Here is a 16,117-nt window from a genome sequence, read left to right on the forward strand (position 1 = left end):
AGAGGGAAAAACAGACAAATGGAAAATCTGTAGTCTGAAGTTATAACACTGAATGAAAGAAGTGTTATAGCATTGAATGTGCCCCCCTTGCAGCCATACAGAGAACAACAGGTCAGGCCCACTGCTCCCTGACAATCACAGGGGCTGGCACTGTGTCCTGGCATCCTTGAGACATCATTGTGGGGATCTCATTTCTGCAGCTCTGTACGGGCAGCTCAATCCCCTAACAGAAGGAACAACTTGGGCAAAAAGTCCTTGTTCTCCCCTTGCCTCCTGGAAAGTCTAGAATAATATGCAAGAAAACCTGATATTTTTATATATAAATATATAACACATATATATATCTAAAATAAATATATAATATATAAATTTATATATTGATGTAAATTGATAAACTGCTTGTTTTTAATTAGAGTAAATATTAAAATGGTTCTGCATGTTGCTCGAATTTTAGCTTATTAAGGCTTCAGGATTGTTATCTTGATTGAGAGTTGCCATCTCACTGCGTTTGGTAAAATATATGTATCACTAAACAAGGTGTATCTGACCCTGCCAGATCCTTCATGCCTATCCATCTCTATGATGCCTTTATCGTAACACACAGAATCACAGAACGGTTGAGGTTGGAAAGGACCTCTACATCCAACATGCTTTCAATCACAGTCCAAAAATGCTGCTACATGCACAATTACTTCTATTTCTATTTCTATTTTTTTCTGCTTTATATGTAAAATTCTTCCCATACCTCAGTCTTGCGTGTACCTTCAGTTGTAAAGCTGTGCAGCTGCAGAAGCAGCTAATATCAGTAGCAGATATTAATTCTGTCTTTTCTTGACTAGAGGACTGGAGAGGCACTGATATTACAAAATATCAAAATATATGACTATGGATGAGTATGCATCAAAGTATATGAATATGGATTAATTTTCTGATGGCAGCCCAAGGGTAGTTCTTATATTTCTTTTATATAAGTCTTTCTTTTTTTTTTTCCCCTTTAGTTGCTGCTGTTTTTTGAGCAGGGTGCAATCCTTGCCAAGGATGGGCTGTCTGGGTCAATTATATCTCTCTGCCACTGTGTGGAGTTGTTAAACTGACCTGTGATATATTGGCTGCTGATAGTAGGATAACAACAGCTGTGGGATTGAAGGCAGATGAGAGGAATACTTTCACTTTGAGACTAAGGCCTTTCAGAATTCTTCATTTTATTTCTGGGACTTTGTGAAGACCAGATGAACATGGCTTTCTACTGAATCATGTCTTAGGGACTGTCCAGAGTCTGCAACTCTGAGAACTTCACGTACCTTTTTGACCAGACAGTGCACTTTTTCCCTGCATTTAAATGCCTGTATAGGTCCAAGGACATTCTTTGTTTGACAGGTATTTGATTTGGTTTTCACTGTCTTACAAGAGGTGTGTCTTGAACGATGGAAATGATGTTCCAATAATTTACTTTTTTTTTTTTAATTTAAAACATATTTAAGAACAATTAAAAAAAAAAAAAAAAAAAAAAAAAGGTTTCCCAATGCAGATACTGAAAATTTAGACAGGTTTCTGATATCTCATTTGGGTTTCTTTCTATCTCATGTTTCCATAAAAGAAACATAGGTGTTATATGTGCTTATGAAGAAGCAGCTATACAGTCTCAGTCTCTGCCCTAGTTATACACTGTGTGTCTTACAGGCTTCAGTGGGATTCATGATTGACAGCAGAGGCTGAAGGCAGAGGTTGTCCCATTCTGGGTGGTATGATACAGTCTCCAAGCCCCAAAGCATCGTGTTGGAGAGTAAAATCAGGGAGAGGGGAGAGCTAATGAAAGGAGCTTGGGAGTGGGAACTCCTTGGAGGGCATCTGGCTGGGGAGGGCTAGATTAGGGCTTAATGTATATATGTAGGGAGTATTGCATTTCCCTTATATTTCTCAGGTGCAGGCAAGCCTGTTGGGAGTGGGAGTGTCGGGCACGAGCAATGCCTGTGCTGTCCTCTTGCATCAAAGAGACCCAGCAGGCTCCTCAGTATTCTTATATTCCCATCCCACACAAGACACAGCTGCTGTTGTTCCATTCCTTCAAGGGAGGCAACCTATTTGTTCCATTTTGGTTTTGTAGGGCAGTACAGTAGGATGTTGCAGGCTTTGAAGATAATCTAATGGATATGTTGTTGTGTGAGAGGTGTGCAAGGAGCCAGTGCATCTCATGCAATATTGTTTTACACCCTGAACAAAAGTGCATCCTTCTATAAGCTTCCAGCATCTATTTCTAATGGGCTTTTGAAAGTCAAGTCCTCTAGAGAAAATCTGCAAATCACTTTCAGTTCTGTAATGCAAAGTTTGTTTACAGTGCCCACTTTAGGCTCACTCTCTGTCTAATTAGCTAGCTGCATGTACATCAATCCACAGAAAGCAACTCACTCTATGCACAAGTTACTCCAAAGTTGAAGTATCTTTCTTTTGCCTCACATAATCTTCATTTCAACAACATCCGAGCCTGAATAACTCATGCCAGGGATGGTGAGGGGAGTTAAAAATCTCTGCTTCTGCAGTTTACGTGAGGGCTGATGGGCAGGTTAGAAAAAGTATACGCACCCATATTGGGAGTCTTTGATTTTTATAACTTATTACAGATCTTATAACTTATTACAGATTATAACTTATAACTTATTATTATATAACTTATTATTATATAACTTATTATATAACTTATTATTATAACTTATAACTTATTACAGATTACAGTGGATTTCTTAAGGCGAATCAGGTCTATGTATAATAAGCAACACAGTCAGACAAAAGTGAGGCCTTTGTGATTGCTCATATAGTCATATTTGAAAAAAACCCTTCTGCCTAAAATGGTGAGCGTTGAGGGTAATATTGCAAAGAGGGGAGAACAATTCAAAGCCAAACCAGCTTCTGCTATGCAAAATTGTCTTTAGCAGAGGAAGTCTAGCAAGTAATGTCTCACTGAATTTATTATTTTTTCAGCTGTGAACACCACTCTCTAAAGAAAATACTGTGCCCAGTTTCATCTGGGAGCACATTCTCTCTCATCCACTCTCTTCAATCATCTGATTATTACAATAGGCCACAGTGCTGGTTTATACCTATGTTGGGTGCATGGCTAATAAATCATTGTGGTCACTTAAAGCAGGGATGTATTGCTGAAAAACTGCCTCTCTCTCTGTTCAAGAAAAGGTATGGAAAAAAACCCATTGTTTAACCACTTAAAAGATGAATGGAGAATGCACTACATTAACCACATGAAGAAATATCATGATTACACACATAATGTCTGTTTGTAAATGACTGACATAGAAGGGCTTAAGAGACTGCTGCTAGTTATGGAGAGGCAGGCTGTACTGCAGTTTATGAGGGATGAAGAGCCAGGGGAGGAATATCGCCATTAGACACACTAATGCAGTATCTGCTAATTACATAATCACTCCTAGAAGAAAATGAGCACTAGAGGAAGGATAACATAGCTGGCTGTTTTAAATATGCATACAAGAAATGCTTGGGAAGGGAATACGATGGTTTAGTTGAGAATACAATTTTAAAAATCTGCTTTAAGAAGAAAGCGGGAGTCACCATTTGTTACAGACAACAAGTGAACAGAATGACTCTCATGAAAGACCAGTTTTTATACGCAGGCAGGTAGCATGCTGAGATAATTTTCCTGAGCTTTCCAGGGCTCTCCTGCAATCTTAGGAGCTTGATCTGCATGATGGTAACACAGCTAGAGCTCTGTGTCACCGCTCTTGCCAGGACAGCGCTGGGTGGCACCTCTGCGTCCACACTGGTGTCCCCAGCGCTGACACCCCTGCCATGATGGTCCACAAGGAGCACTGCTGGGCATGTGAGGATGCTAAGCCTGGGACAGACTACTGTTTCGATGACTGGGACCAGAGCAGGAGTGGCCCAAAGGAGATGAAACTTGTTCTCCTTGGATCCCTCGTTTGCCCAATCCCATCCTTTGTTACTGCTGAGTTTCACGGTACTTTCCTTCCATTGCTGGTTCCCGTTTGGTCCCAGACTGGCTACTTCCTCTTGTATAGTGATCATAACTAGAATAGTTAATTAATACTCTTTTTGCAGTTCTCTGACAACCTTGCGGGAATTGGAATTGTTTTTAGTGTAAAATGACTATTTTAACACTCTAATTTATCCTAAATCACTAAACTGTAAGCACCTTGACACCAGAAAAGCATGTTTGGACACATTCCTTGAGAACAACCTTGAGATCCCTTAAGTGACAACGCAGCAGTACAGGCAGCTGTGTAAGAAACAGACTAACATTACTTTAAGGATTGCAAAATAAAGATGTCGTAAAGTGCAAAAATAAGCATCTTCAATCATTCTATACATGCAGTAGCATATGCATCCACATTTTTGGAGGGGAAAGTTGGATTTTTACTGTAGCAGAAAATGTAGACAGAAAATGTAGCAGAAGATGACAGGATGGATAGATTCTGTTAAGGGAGCTTATCATTTAACTTAAGGAAAGAAGCACCACTGATTTTTTACAGCTGTTCACTTACTGCATTAAAACAAATTTTCAACTTTCTGCATTAAAGAAACCAAGAAGTGCATCACTGTGCCTGTGTATGTTGCACACTGCTCAGAATTGCATTCAAAATCTGTCCTTCCTGCTAAATATTGGCCTGGATATATTGCAGCCAGTAAACCAGATAACCAGATATTTAACATGATTTAGCATTAAAAAAGAAAGAGAAAATAAAACAGTTCTAATTTAAACTGCTTAATGGTAGAATTCTAACTCTTAAAGAAGTTTCACTGTCTTTATTATGCATTCCCTCCACACAACACAACTAATACACAACTAATTTTAATGCTAACTTCATGGCAACAGTTACAGTCAGTATGAATGCTCTGGTAAGAATAACGCTTCGAACATTATTTAAAGCCTCTTCTGATCTCAGGTTTCTCTATTTAATTTAGAAATAGCACTATCTGATGATTTTTGTTGCATTTTTCATTGTTTCCTCTGTCTTATGATTGTGCTTTATTCAACAATACTATATTTGCAGAGGAAGATAATCCAATAATGTAAAAGTGATTGGGAAAGAAACACAAAACCACAATCACACTCATTTTCATGGCAAAACAGTTGGCAACAGCAAGTACTTAGTACTTAACCTGCTATTATGTAACATACCTGGTAATGCATTAATATATGCATGATGTAATCATATATTTCTCCAGCAAGTCGATTTTCAGGTCTCCAGGGGATAATAACAAACTGAATTCCTAGTAAGGGCACCAGGATTAAAGTGGCTCTGACAGCTTTCATGTACATGTTGGACTCAGCACGGTGAGTATCTCTTAGCTTTGTCACCAAAACTCGGACGATGTTAAGCAAAAAGAAAAAATTGACCTGCAAAAGCAAAGAACTTATTGTCAAAGCATTTGAATTAAATAGGCATTCAAAATAAAAACATAGTGCATATAAATTATAGTAAAGTATAACTTTCTAGCTTCATTGAACTCATGAGGAGCAGTTTCTTGAGTGTCTGGCGTTGGAGAGTAATCTTGAATGTCTTAAGACAGTAGGTGTTAAGCAGCTCTACATGTGTCCCCCAGGACCTGCCTGAACGGATGTGTCAGAGAAGCTGGGCACCCTTCTAGAAAGCACTCTTATTTTGACACTGCTGTGGTCAAATGTGAGATTTCCAGGGCACAATTCACCTCATGTCTATCCCAAAATCTCAAACAGTGTAGATGATTTGCCCTCGGAACTGACCCTCTCCTGACTCTGAAGGTGACTCCATTGAGGGCTATATCATGGTGAGACAAATCCCCACTGTGTCTCTGGGCATACGAGATGTATGTGGACATATGTCTTCTCCAAGGCACTTGGGCTGGCATACATAGGACAATATTCAAACTCTTGAGAAAAATCTAGGCTTACCCTTACCACATAAAGCCCATGGTATTTTCTCCACAGGTTAAAGCTAAAATTGCTGGTTCAAGGCAGAAAGGCTGAACTTTTCAGAAAGTTTTGACTCTTTTTGTTAGTTATTCTGACTAATTTATTTCTTGAGTCATTTCTGGAAATTTGAGTTCAGCTGCAGGTGCTCAGTATATGAAAACCTGCTCTTGACCCTGACTTCACGGATAGGTCATTGCAGGGCAGGTTGGGAGTCTGTGGCAGGAACAAGCTGGGTAGATGCATGATGAAGACAATTCCAGAGGGAACTAGGTGGATATAATAGATATCACTTCTGAACTTTAAAGGGCTTTTTTTCATATAATGTTTTAAAATAAGTATTTTCTTGCATAACTAACAGTTATTTTAATAGCCAGTGTTCCATAAATACACGAGAAACTTCATCTGGGCCTTTCAGAACAATAAACCATGAAGCAGTAACCTTTAATAAACCATTTCATAAGTTCTTTGCCATTGAGAAATCTTCCAAATATTCTACTTGGAAAAAGGAATAATAAATGACTTCTGAGGTCCCATTCTGCATTAAATCTTAAACTTATTCTCCATCCTTCTCTAACTTCACTCACACAGCTTAACCTTCACTTTTGAATTTCTTGAGATAATTGTGAAAGTTGGGAAAAGACTTTGCAAAGGTAAAAGTGTCTAGGTCTTCTGAATCAGTCTGTAACTATGAGGTTTTTGTTGCAAATCATTTAGGTTGCTCTTTAAAAATTTCCATTTTCACAAGAAAAATATGACTGCAAATGGCATAAACGCATGCCAGAAATTATAAAACCTTGTTTTAAAAATAAAGATTGTTCTTTTTCCATAAAATATATACTTTTTTTTTGCATTGTGGCTAAGAGGAACAAACTTGGAGCAGGGCAATGACCTGGAACAGGTGGAATGACAATCCCTAGAACCAGTACTGTGATAGCAGAAGCAATCTACAGAGAACCAACACATAATAAATTTAATTCCTAAAGAATGGCAGACTGTGAATATGGGGAGAGGTTTCTGCTTCTAAGTATTGCTGACACGCAAGACTGTTCTCAAGACAGGGCAGATTTTCAGATTTTTCAGATACTCTTACATGGAGGGTTGTTCCTTTATTTAGAGATGTTCCATGTGTTCACCGTCCTGCCATTCATTCATTACTGCACGTATATAACAGAAACGTCTCTGCATGTTTCAAGGTCAGCTCCACTGCACTAAACAAGACATTGCTAGCATATAAAATGCTGTATATGCATATTAGAAAGTTATGCCTTGTCCTATGTTGCTCCTACAGAGACACCCCAGTCCAGACTCTTTCCTGGCCTAGTTCAGCTCACTACCTTTGGAGCATATAGTGTAGAGACCAGTAAAATCAGTGCTGACCAACCAGCTTTCATTCACTCGCAGTCTGTCATTCAGCGTTTGTCACAAATAACTCTCCATGGAGCAGAGTGGCAGCTGTGGTTTTCAAAAGCAGTTGGTGATTCTCTTTGCCTCAATATCTCATTCCTTACTGGGAGATCCCTTTACAGGTCTGATTTTTGAAAAGTATTGGGTGTATGTTCTCTTACAATGTATGTCCTTTGCAACAGAAAAAAATCAACAGCTACTTTCAGTTTCTACCAGAATACTTAAAATACATAAACTTCTATTCTATGCAGGTTACCAGCCTCTCTAACGTAATTATTAAGCTGTTGATAGAAAATAATATTCTTACCAATAAAGCTGCCATTACAGGTCCATGAACAATATAGAGCAAGTAAGTGTCAACGCTCATCCAGCAGCTGCAGAGGAAATGCAACATTAAAAATATACCATTAATTCAAATGAATTGTGCTACACAGTTAAAGCTAAGTTACTTAAATAACTGACATACTACTCACTTGTCATTGAAGTATTTGGCTCTTGCAACAGCATGAATAGATGCTGGCACTAAGGGGAACCCTGAAATGATTAAAAGCATAATTAAGTCTTGGTATTTTTTTGTCTTGAAGTCCATGTGCTGCACGCGCCAATAACCCCTCTTTGCTTTAAAACATATATATGTGTGAAATTACAGTGAAATCACTAAAAAAATGTAATTCCAGAAAATGTGTGGAACCAGGCTGTGAATGGGGAATGGTATTTGGGATGTCTGCTCTCTGTGACTGCCACCGGCCCCCGGCACCCACTCTGCCAGATGGCCCGTCCAGGCGCATTGATCCCTCATCTCCTGCCCTGGCCATGAGTCTCACCCCGGCATTAAGCATGGCAGGCAGCTCCTCTCCTGCCCTGCTTCCTTCTACTTGTTTGCACGTTGCCTCCCTTTGCAATAGGCTAGAAATCTGCCTGTCCTAAAATACACCACTTTGTACAACCTTGTGCATACCAAGAGCTGGGCTTCGCAAAATGCTCCATAGACACATTTGGTGCAACTGCCGTCTGCTCCCATAAACCACGCGTGTTTGATCTGAGCTGTGGATATTTTATAGCTATCAATAGAAAAGAATGTAACTGTCCTGACGATCCTTTAGTAACGAGAGAGGAATGTGGCTCCCTATTTTCTTGGGTGTTGGCAATTTCATAACTACTTTTAGAAGCGGAAGAGAATTCTTAGCCAAATTCTCAGGGATTCTTACCTCTGGGCACAGGCCAGCTAAAACTAGAGTGAGAATAAGGTCAAAAGAAGTATGTAAATAGAGCACTTTGTCTCCAGGTATCCTTACTCAATAGCTTCCTACTCGGCTGCCAAAAGAAGTTCTTACTATAATTTAACTAGGGATGATGGTGAAGCTGTGGAGAGCACACAGATCATCTTCTCCCTTGTGATTCCTTGGCTTCTGTTTGCAGAAGGCCTTTTTAGGGTGGTGGTGCATGGCAGAAAAACAAAAAAATCAGCAGAAGGAAAGAAGCTTCCAATCTTGAGGGAGCTAATGGGACTGACAGCTTGAGAAAATCCTTTGATTTGGAGACACTCTGAGACAATTTTGCTGACAGACAATATAGATGAAAGTGCAATTTTTAAAGGGTCATTCTGTAATAGCAAAATGTTTTCCTCTTAAGAGCCCTGGCCTGTAGTATTGAAGTAGACTATTCCACATGATGAAGGGATTTTTTTTTGTCTTCGGTTAAATGCATTAGCCTAGAATATTTGGCTCAGCAGATTCATATGTGTATCTTAAGAATGCAACAGAAAGTTTTCATTGGTTAGTTACATGCCAAGAAGCTCATGACTGTCCAGAGCTCAGATTTCCAGCTGCAGGCCAGTCTGCAGAGCTGGATGTTAACCTTCCTTGCCAAAGGCCAAAGAGGGTAGCAGTGAGAAGTAGAGCTCCAAGAAGGCCCGTTGGGTCTTGGTTGCCTCATGGAGTAAAACTCTCACAAAATGCTTGTGAAGAAGGGAGATGATGGCTCAGCTCTTCCTTTTCAGAGCAAAGTGGGTTAGAGGCAGACTGCAGGGTCAATCTGTATAATACCCGAAATAATGCAAATGTTGTAACCAATATGCTCACTGAAGAGGCAGTGAACATCTTTAGGCACAACATATATCACACCAGTCATTCCAAATACACATCAGAGTTGTGAACTATGTGAAAAGGGTTTCACCCAGCCACTGCAGGAAGAGGTAAGACATGTCCCTATTAATGATTTCTACCTCAGAAGTTGTTTTATGACCACTTTGTGTGTGTGTGTGTGTGTGGTAGGTACCTGTTAAAAAGGCTGCAGATGTCTTAATGAAAGATTTGTGTCCATATCTATTGACCTTTTCCCTGCTAAGATGTTGATATCCTTTTCTTACAGCCACTACACTGTTTACTTTCAGGGCATTGCTGCAGATCCTGATCAGAATCTTATATCTTCACTGTATCTACCATGAAGCTAGTGATGTTCTAGCAATAATACAGCTTCCTCACAAGCTTTCACTGCAGGCCAGCTGTACCAGTTCCATTAAATTGCACTGCCTAAATTTAATGTCACCCGAAAGATACATGTTTATGACCATTTTTCATGTGATAATTGGCTAGGGAATGCCACAAATTCAGGACTGCTTGCACAGCAAAGCATGAAAATGTCAAAACTTTTACCTCGAGAGAAATATTCTAAATTACCCTTAAGGTATGGCTTCCATTTCAAAAACAGGGCCTGATTCACTCTGTATATGCTGCAATTTCTTGCTCCAGAGAAGGTTCAGCTATTTGGATGGACATTAAGTCAATTTGGAGTTCTTTAGAAAGTTTTTCTTCATTAATGAGTTCATGATATGCTTTCAATTCTAAGAGAATGGCAGGTCCCTCTCTTCTCAAGAAAAATGCCATTCTCATACAAAAAAAAAACTAACTCATATTCTAGTAAAAAAAAGTTTCAGAGGAATGCAAGGGAACTCCGCTTGAATGAGGAAAGAAACACATGTAATGTTACTGGAAAAAAAGCTACTGTTTGTTAGTAATGACTTAATGTCAACATGTTGTGGACTGGATTTCCAATGCTGATTTAAATGTGAAAGGGTCCACAGTAATCAGTAATATACTGATTGTATCTGCTTGGCCTACTGTTAGGTCAGACCATTCAAAGGTTAAATATTTGCTGTGGCTACTACCTAAAAGGCAAGGCCTCCCTTACTGCATATTTGGAAATGATGGACCAGACATAGTGAAGGGCAGTATGCATGGGTGTAACTATAGTTTGTATTCATAGTGTGTGGGTTTTTAACCTATCTCCAAGAAGATCATTGAGATTTGCTTAACTGACACCTGTATGTTTCTCTGAAATGCTTTAGAGACCACTGTTGTGAGACAAGCTCAGCAGAACAGAGCTACTCTTGTACAGGTATGGTATGGTATCTTCTTTAAAATAGTATCTGCCAAAGTATATCTGATAGTTTGATTCAGCCCCAGAAGAGCTCTGGTTCCTCTTTGTATCTGCTGTGTTTTTCCATTCTGGGAGACGTAGATACTGATTTTCCTCCTCTTCATTCCAGAATAAATATACTTTTATAGGTTCTGTGATGGATTAACATTTTTGCAAATAACATGATGAAAATAGAAAGGTTTTGTTGGTGAAAGATATTTTTGGATAGAAATCTATTTCTCTCCCAAAGTTTCGCTTAACAAAACTTAAATATTTCTTGCAGCAAATCCCAAGATATCCAGCAAATAATAGATACTAACTCCTGTGGATTTTTATGTGTCTCTGGTTCTATACAGTTAAATGGAGTTAAATATAGAGCTTAGGAGCTCAACTTTATGCTATGACCTAGTAGTAAAAATACAATATTTAGGAGTGTAAATGCTAGAAGAATTCAGAGATTTGAAAGAAATGACCAAATTGTCTCGAATTATAACATACGTACCCCAGCCCAAGAGGTAATACCAGTGTAAACGCTGCTCTTCAGCAAACACCGCCACCACAATTAAAGTGTGAAGATAAATGCCTTCGCAGAGCATCCAGAAATAGTTGCAGCCCAGCATGTACTGATGAAAGAATTGCAGCACTTTGCAGCTTACCTGTTAGATACATGAGATAATGTTATGTACCTGACCTGATTTTTTCAACTAAGCAGGCAAACAAACACTAATACTACGTTATAAGAAATAAAGTGAAATAAAAATTCCCAATTCTTGCTAAGTTTGTTCAGAACATATCAGTGATGGGGATTTGAAACTTTAATAAATGACTGAAAAAATTACCTCTTTTAAAATAGTAAACATATACATATATATGTTATATACAGATAACAGCACTCCAAAAAGTACTATATATAAAAAAAAGCCATTAATCCATTTCAAAACTTGGCAGTCTAGTAGATTTTAGAACTCAAGCAAGGAACTTGTTCTGCAAGTACAAGAAAGGCTGCAAAAAGGAGACCAAGAATTCCAGCCTGGACGTTTTCATTTACCTTTAATCACAGTTTTCTAAGATGTGCTCAGCTCTCCCATATGAGTCAGAGTCATTCACTCTTTAAACTGCAGCCAGCTCAGAGCTTGCTGCTTAGCAAAGGAGAAGTGCTGTTGGCAATGGAGATTTTTTTGGTTAGGTGTTAGGAATACTGGCTTGGCCTCTTTGCCAAAAGACAGTTTTACTTTATTTTGTCCACATAGAAACAGGACACATGAAGATAAATGGAGTCAGAGAGGTAAAAATAGCCAGGCTGTGCTTTGGTGCCATATTTTGTAAAGGCTCTTCTTGCCTCTGCAGCCACTGTGCAAGACTTGAACCTCATTTAAAACACCTGGGCCGTGATGCCTTTGGGTTACACCCAGGTGAGAGCAGCACTGTCTTCCAGGGACGGTCACATCCTGCTGCTCTACTGAACATACAGCGTGGGGACACAACTGGGAAGCATCATTACTCCATTTGAGCTCGCTCTTGGGCTTCTTTTCCACAGAGACCAGCTGACATGGGATGGAATGCTTGCTCCAACACAAAGTCATGATGAAGTTCACAGGTGACCAAGAGGAATGAGGAGGTGGGAAATGGTTCCTGCCTGCAGTGCAGATGCAGATGAGGTTACAGAGATACACCTTGACAAGAGATTGTGTCTTTGATGTGCTGAGAATATTGCAGGGGTAAACGTCGTGCGTGATACTTGCTTTTTCTCCCAGAGAGCCAGCTGGTGTGGGACAACGTAGCTTCTCCTTCTCCACCTGCTCCTCAGAACAGCAAGGCAAGTCCAGCGGCCCATTGATGGTAGACTCCGCAACGCAGACTACAGACACTGTACATGTGGATCTCCTGTCCCTCAGCACCCCAGGAGCTTGGCATGAGGTATTGCTGGGCCTGCCAAAGCCCTGGTCGTTGCTGGGGGACCCCACGCTCATCGGATACCTGATCACAGCAGTGATGGTGGCGTGACAGCTGTCATTGGTGGGAAGGGGAAAATACTCCTTCCCTTCATTTCCATGTTGACTACTTGGACTGTAAGAGATGATTTTAGGATTTACTTGTCTCTTTAAAGGAACTCCAGCCTCATCTGTTAAGCTAGTAAAGCACTGCCCACATGGTACCTCTGTGGAGGACCCAGGCTGCTACTCTGGACCAGAAAAGCTTGTTCCACAGCCATTCAGTGAACCATCCTTTTTCCTAACAAACGTCAAACCACAATCACCAGTGCATTTATTCCTGTTTTGATATTTAAAGTGCAGATTGCTGCTCACGATAATTTAGGATTGATAAGATTAACATAAAAGACTGTTTTTTTGTTATCTTTTTTTCCCACACACTGTAGAAAGCAGAGTGAATGGTTGCATTTTCTTTTTTTCCATAGTGAGTCTGAAAAGTATGCAGAGAAAGGGTTGTATGTAAGTGGTCTGAAAAGATTTTTTTTAAAAAAGGAAAAATGAATAAATGTGTTCATTAAGGCTTTTAAATCATCCTTGGGCTGTTTTTCACAGGTCTGGGTCAATACGGTTCTTGCCTCATCTACTCGATCCAGGCTCCCAGCTTGTGGGCAGCCTTTCTCCATTCTCCCCTTATTGATCACCCATCCTCTCGAGAGCTGCCTTGACTGTCAGATACACTGTGCTTTACAAAGGCTGAACTTAATCTGCCTGGCACTCTCACATAAGTCAATGAATGCCAGCATGTAAAATGTGCATTAAGTTTCTGTGTGAAAACAGTCATTTACTGGACAGGTTTGATAAAGTCACTCACTTTGGAAACAGTGCCACACTGCAGCCCTGACAATCCGAGGTGGGCAGACCTGCACAGGTGAATTCTGCAATAATATCTATGAACTATTCTGAAATTCTTCATTTTAACTTAATGCCTTCACTGTTTCATATTTCCCAGCTGAAAAGGAGATGAGTATGAAGCATTCTTGCCTTTCTTTGCTAGCTGTTTACGGGTGTTCACCAATGCTCTAAACAGAGTTTTACTGAACATGTAATTTGAACAAAATGATTCTTTGTTGAATTTTTATCTGTAGCTCAAACAAATATACACATCTAAAGGACATTTCCTGAACATGAACAATATTTGTTTCTTGAAGAACTACATATCTAAGACTTCATTTCCTCAATATTTCTTTCTTTCTTTCCTGTGCTGTGCATGTGAACTATCATTTGTGGCTTTTAAAATAAAATTAGAGATCTATCTTTTGAAATAATGGCCATGCAGACAGTTCATGATTGCTTTGGGGAATGCAATCACTTGCCATACAGTAAGTTAAAGAATGCTGGTGGCAAGGCATGAGGGATGGGTGTGATTAGTACTTGGATCCACATCACATTAGTTTGAGAATGAACGTGAAAAAGTTAGCATGAATAGTTTAAGCACGACAAAGCATCAAGATGAACTTTGTTAAATTCATATTAATCATAGTGAAAATCAATCCTTGATCATGATGAGCTAACAAATGCAACATGTTCTCATCTGTGGTTAAGTGGTGCAATGGAAATATGATCCTACAGTCAAAACAGAGAGTTTTCCTTCAGTCAGAGCATGTAAAAGAAATGAATCTGCTTGAAAAGAAATGAACATAAACTTACAGGGTTTCCAACCTGAAGCCATGCATAATACAAGCAAAACATGACAAAGTTACCACATGTAACATTAGTGTTCGTTAGTCTGAGTTGGGAAAACTGCTAAAAAATTAGTAAGTTTTATGAAATTTTACTGAATGTATTTTAATTTAATTTAATTTTAATGAATTTAATGAATTTTATTTTTAATGAAAGAAGTAAAATGAAACTTTTTCATGATGACACAGGAGCAAATCTTCCATTATTCCTGCGCTTGACAACAGACTGATTGTAAACTTTCAGTGAAAATAAGCACGTCTAGGAATTTTGTCTTCTGTTAAAATGGAATATATCTTGCTGCCAGTTGTCTGAGGCAGTCTTTGGCCCTGTTGCATGTTGTAGAATATGCAGCACAGTCAAATCCAGGACTCAAAAGGCTATCACGACACCAATACTTCTAGTACTTTTACTACTGCTGTTACTATAACTCATATCATGAAAGAGAGTAAATTGTCTTTACTTCTTGGTCTGCAGTGTACAAGTAACTTAATCTTTGATTTATAATTCATAAATAGGGAGCTCTGATAGGAAATAACCAGTCCCCTCCACTGCAGTTCAGAGACTACTGCTTGGGCTGGTGCATTTTTCTCTTAAACAGAGGAATCATGAAATGTTCCTCTTTTTGGAGAGTGTGGAGGCTGACAACACTTTGCTGCACTGTTTGGTGGCTGTCTAGGAAAAGAAAATGTGATATAGACAATTATAAGGAAAACAAGCAGAAAAGTCAAGTAAGCACTTGAGAAAGGAGCTGGTGGCTCTAGAATGAACCCTTTCCAAAGCTGTCTGGAAAGAGACTTGGACTATGAGCAAGGAGATTGCTGCTTGCTCTTTGTTCCTACTGCACTGTGCAAATCTTGCTAGAATTTCTGCAATACCTGGGAGCATCTCAGCTGTGATACATAGTGAAAACACTTCAAAAGGATGCTGGAGCTTTTTCACAAAGAAATAAGGTTTATTTTTATGAGAAGGAGCTATAACTTGTGTCTATGATGCACTGCAGAATTTATTTACATATTAGAAATACTATTTAATGTTCCATTCTTATCTAAGGAGTCTCAAAGATTCATCTGCCAGTGCAGATACAATGCAATGTGTATCACAGTGGAGTGTAACACAGTTGGCTAATTGAACAGCCCTTCATCATATATGTTTTCCACTTTTCTGTTAAGACAAGCCTTAGTAACTGGTTAATAGCTTATGGACAGAGAGCAGTGCCATTAATTACCATTACTAGGCATTATAGCAAATCAAATCAAAATACTCAGATGATATAAAAACTACTACCATTGAGGACAGTATTCTAACAAAATGTAGTATTAAATAAATTACAAATCTCAACTGAGCAGCTTTTCTAGTAATTCAGTCATAATAATAGCAATAAAACAAACAATCAAACAAATAAATAAAAACAGCTCAGTTTTGCCATGGAAAAGAAAGATTCCTGTGTACTCTTTTTTCCTTGGTGCTTTCCCTGGTGAAGGGGCTCAGGGTGGCAAATTAGGAGGTTTGGGCTTTACAACAGTTCTTCATAGCTGTCAAAGTCTATGAAAAATGAAAGCAACGTGGTTTGTCAGTGTACATAATAAAACCAATTTTCAAATGTTCTATAGCTTCCGAAATGCCCCAGACTCACTTTGAAAGAAGAAAGCTGGGGAGAATAAGCCAAACAAGGTTATTAATTTTA

General features: G+C 39.1%; 1 protein-coding gene across 1 annotated transcript in view; it reads right to left on the reverse strand.

Moving 5' to 3' along the window:
* CALCR (calcitonin receptor) overlaps positions 1-16,117 on the reverse strand; it is a 136,883-nt gene that overhangs the window by 9,814 nt on the left and 110,952 nt on the right. Inside the window, exons 8-11 of the mRNA XM_088533481.1 lie at positions 11,265-11,418; positions 7,819-7,879; positions 7,653-7,719; positions 5,168-5,386 (exon numbers count right to left, since the gene is read on the reverse strand). Coding sequence (XP_088389607.1) covers positions 5,168-5,386; positions 7,653-7,719; positions 7,819-7,879; positions 11,265-11,418 — 501 coding nt within the window. The remainder of the gene's footprint in view (positions 1-5,167; positions 5,387-7,652; positions 7,720-7,818; positions 7,880-11,264; positions 11,419-16,117) is intronic.

This window comes from Tinamus guttatus, unplaced genomic scaffold, assembly GCF_059628265.1.
Source record: "Tinamus guttatus ecotype Peru unplaced genomic scaffold, ASM5962826v1 Tinamus_guttatus_pri_ptg000503l, whole genome shotgun sequence".
NCBI classification, from domain to species: Eukaryota; Metazoa; Chordata; class Aves; order Tinamiformes; family Tinamidae; genus Tinamus; species Tinamus guttatus.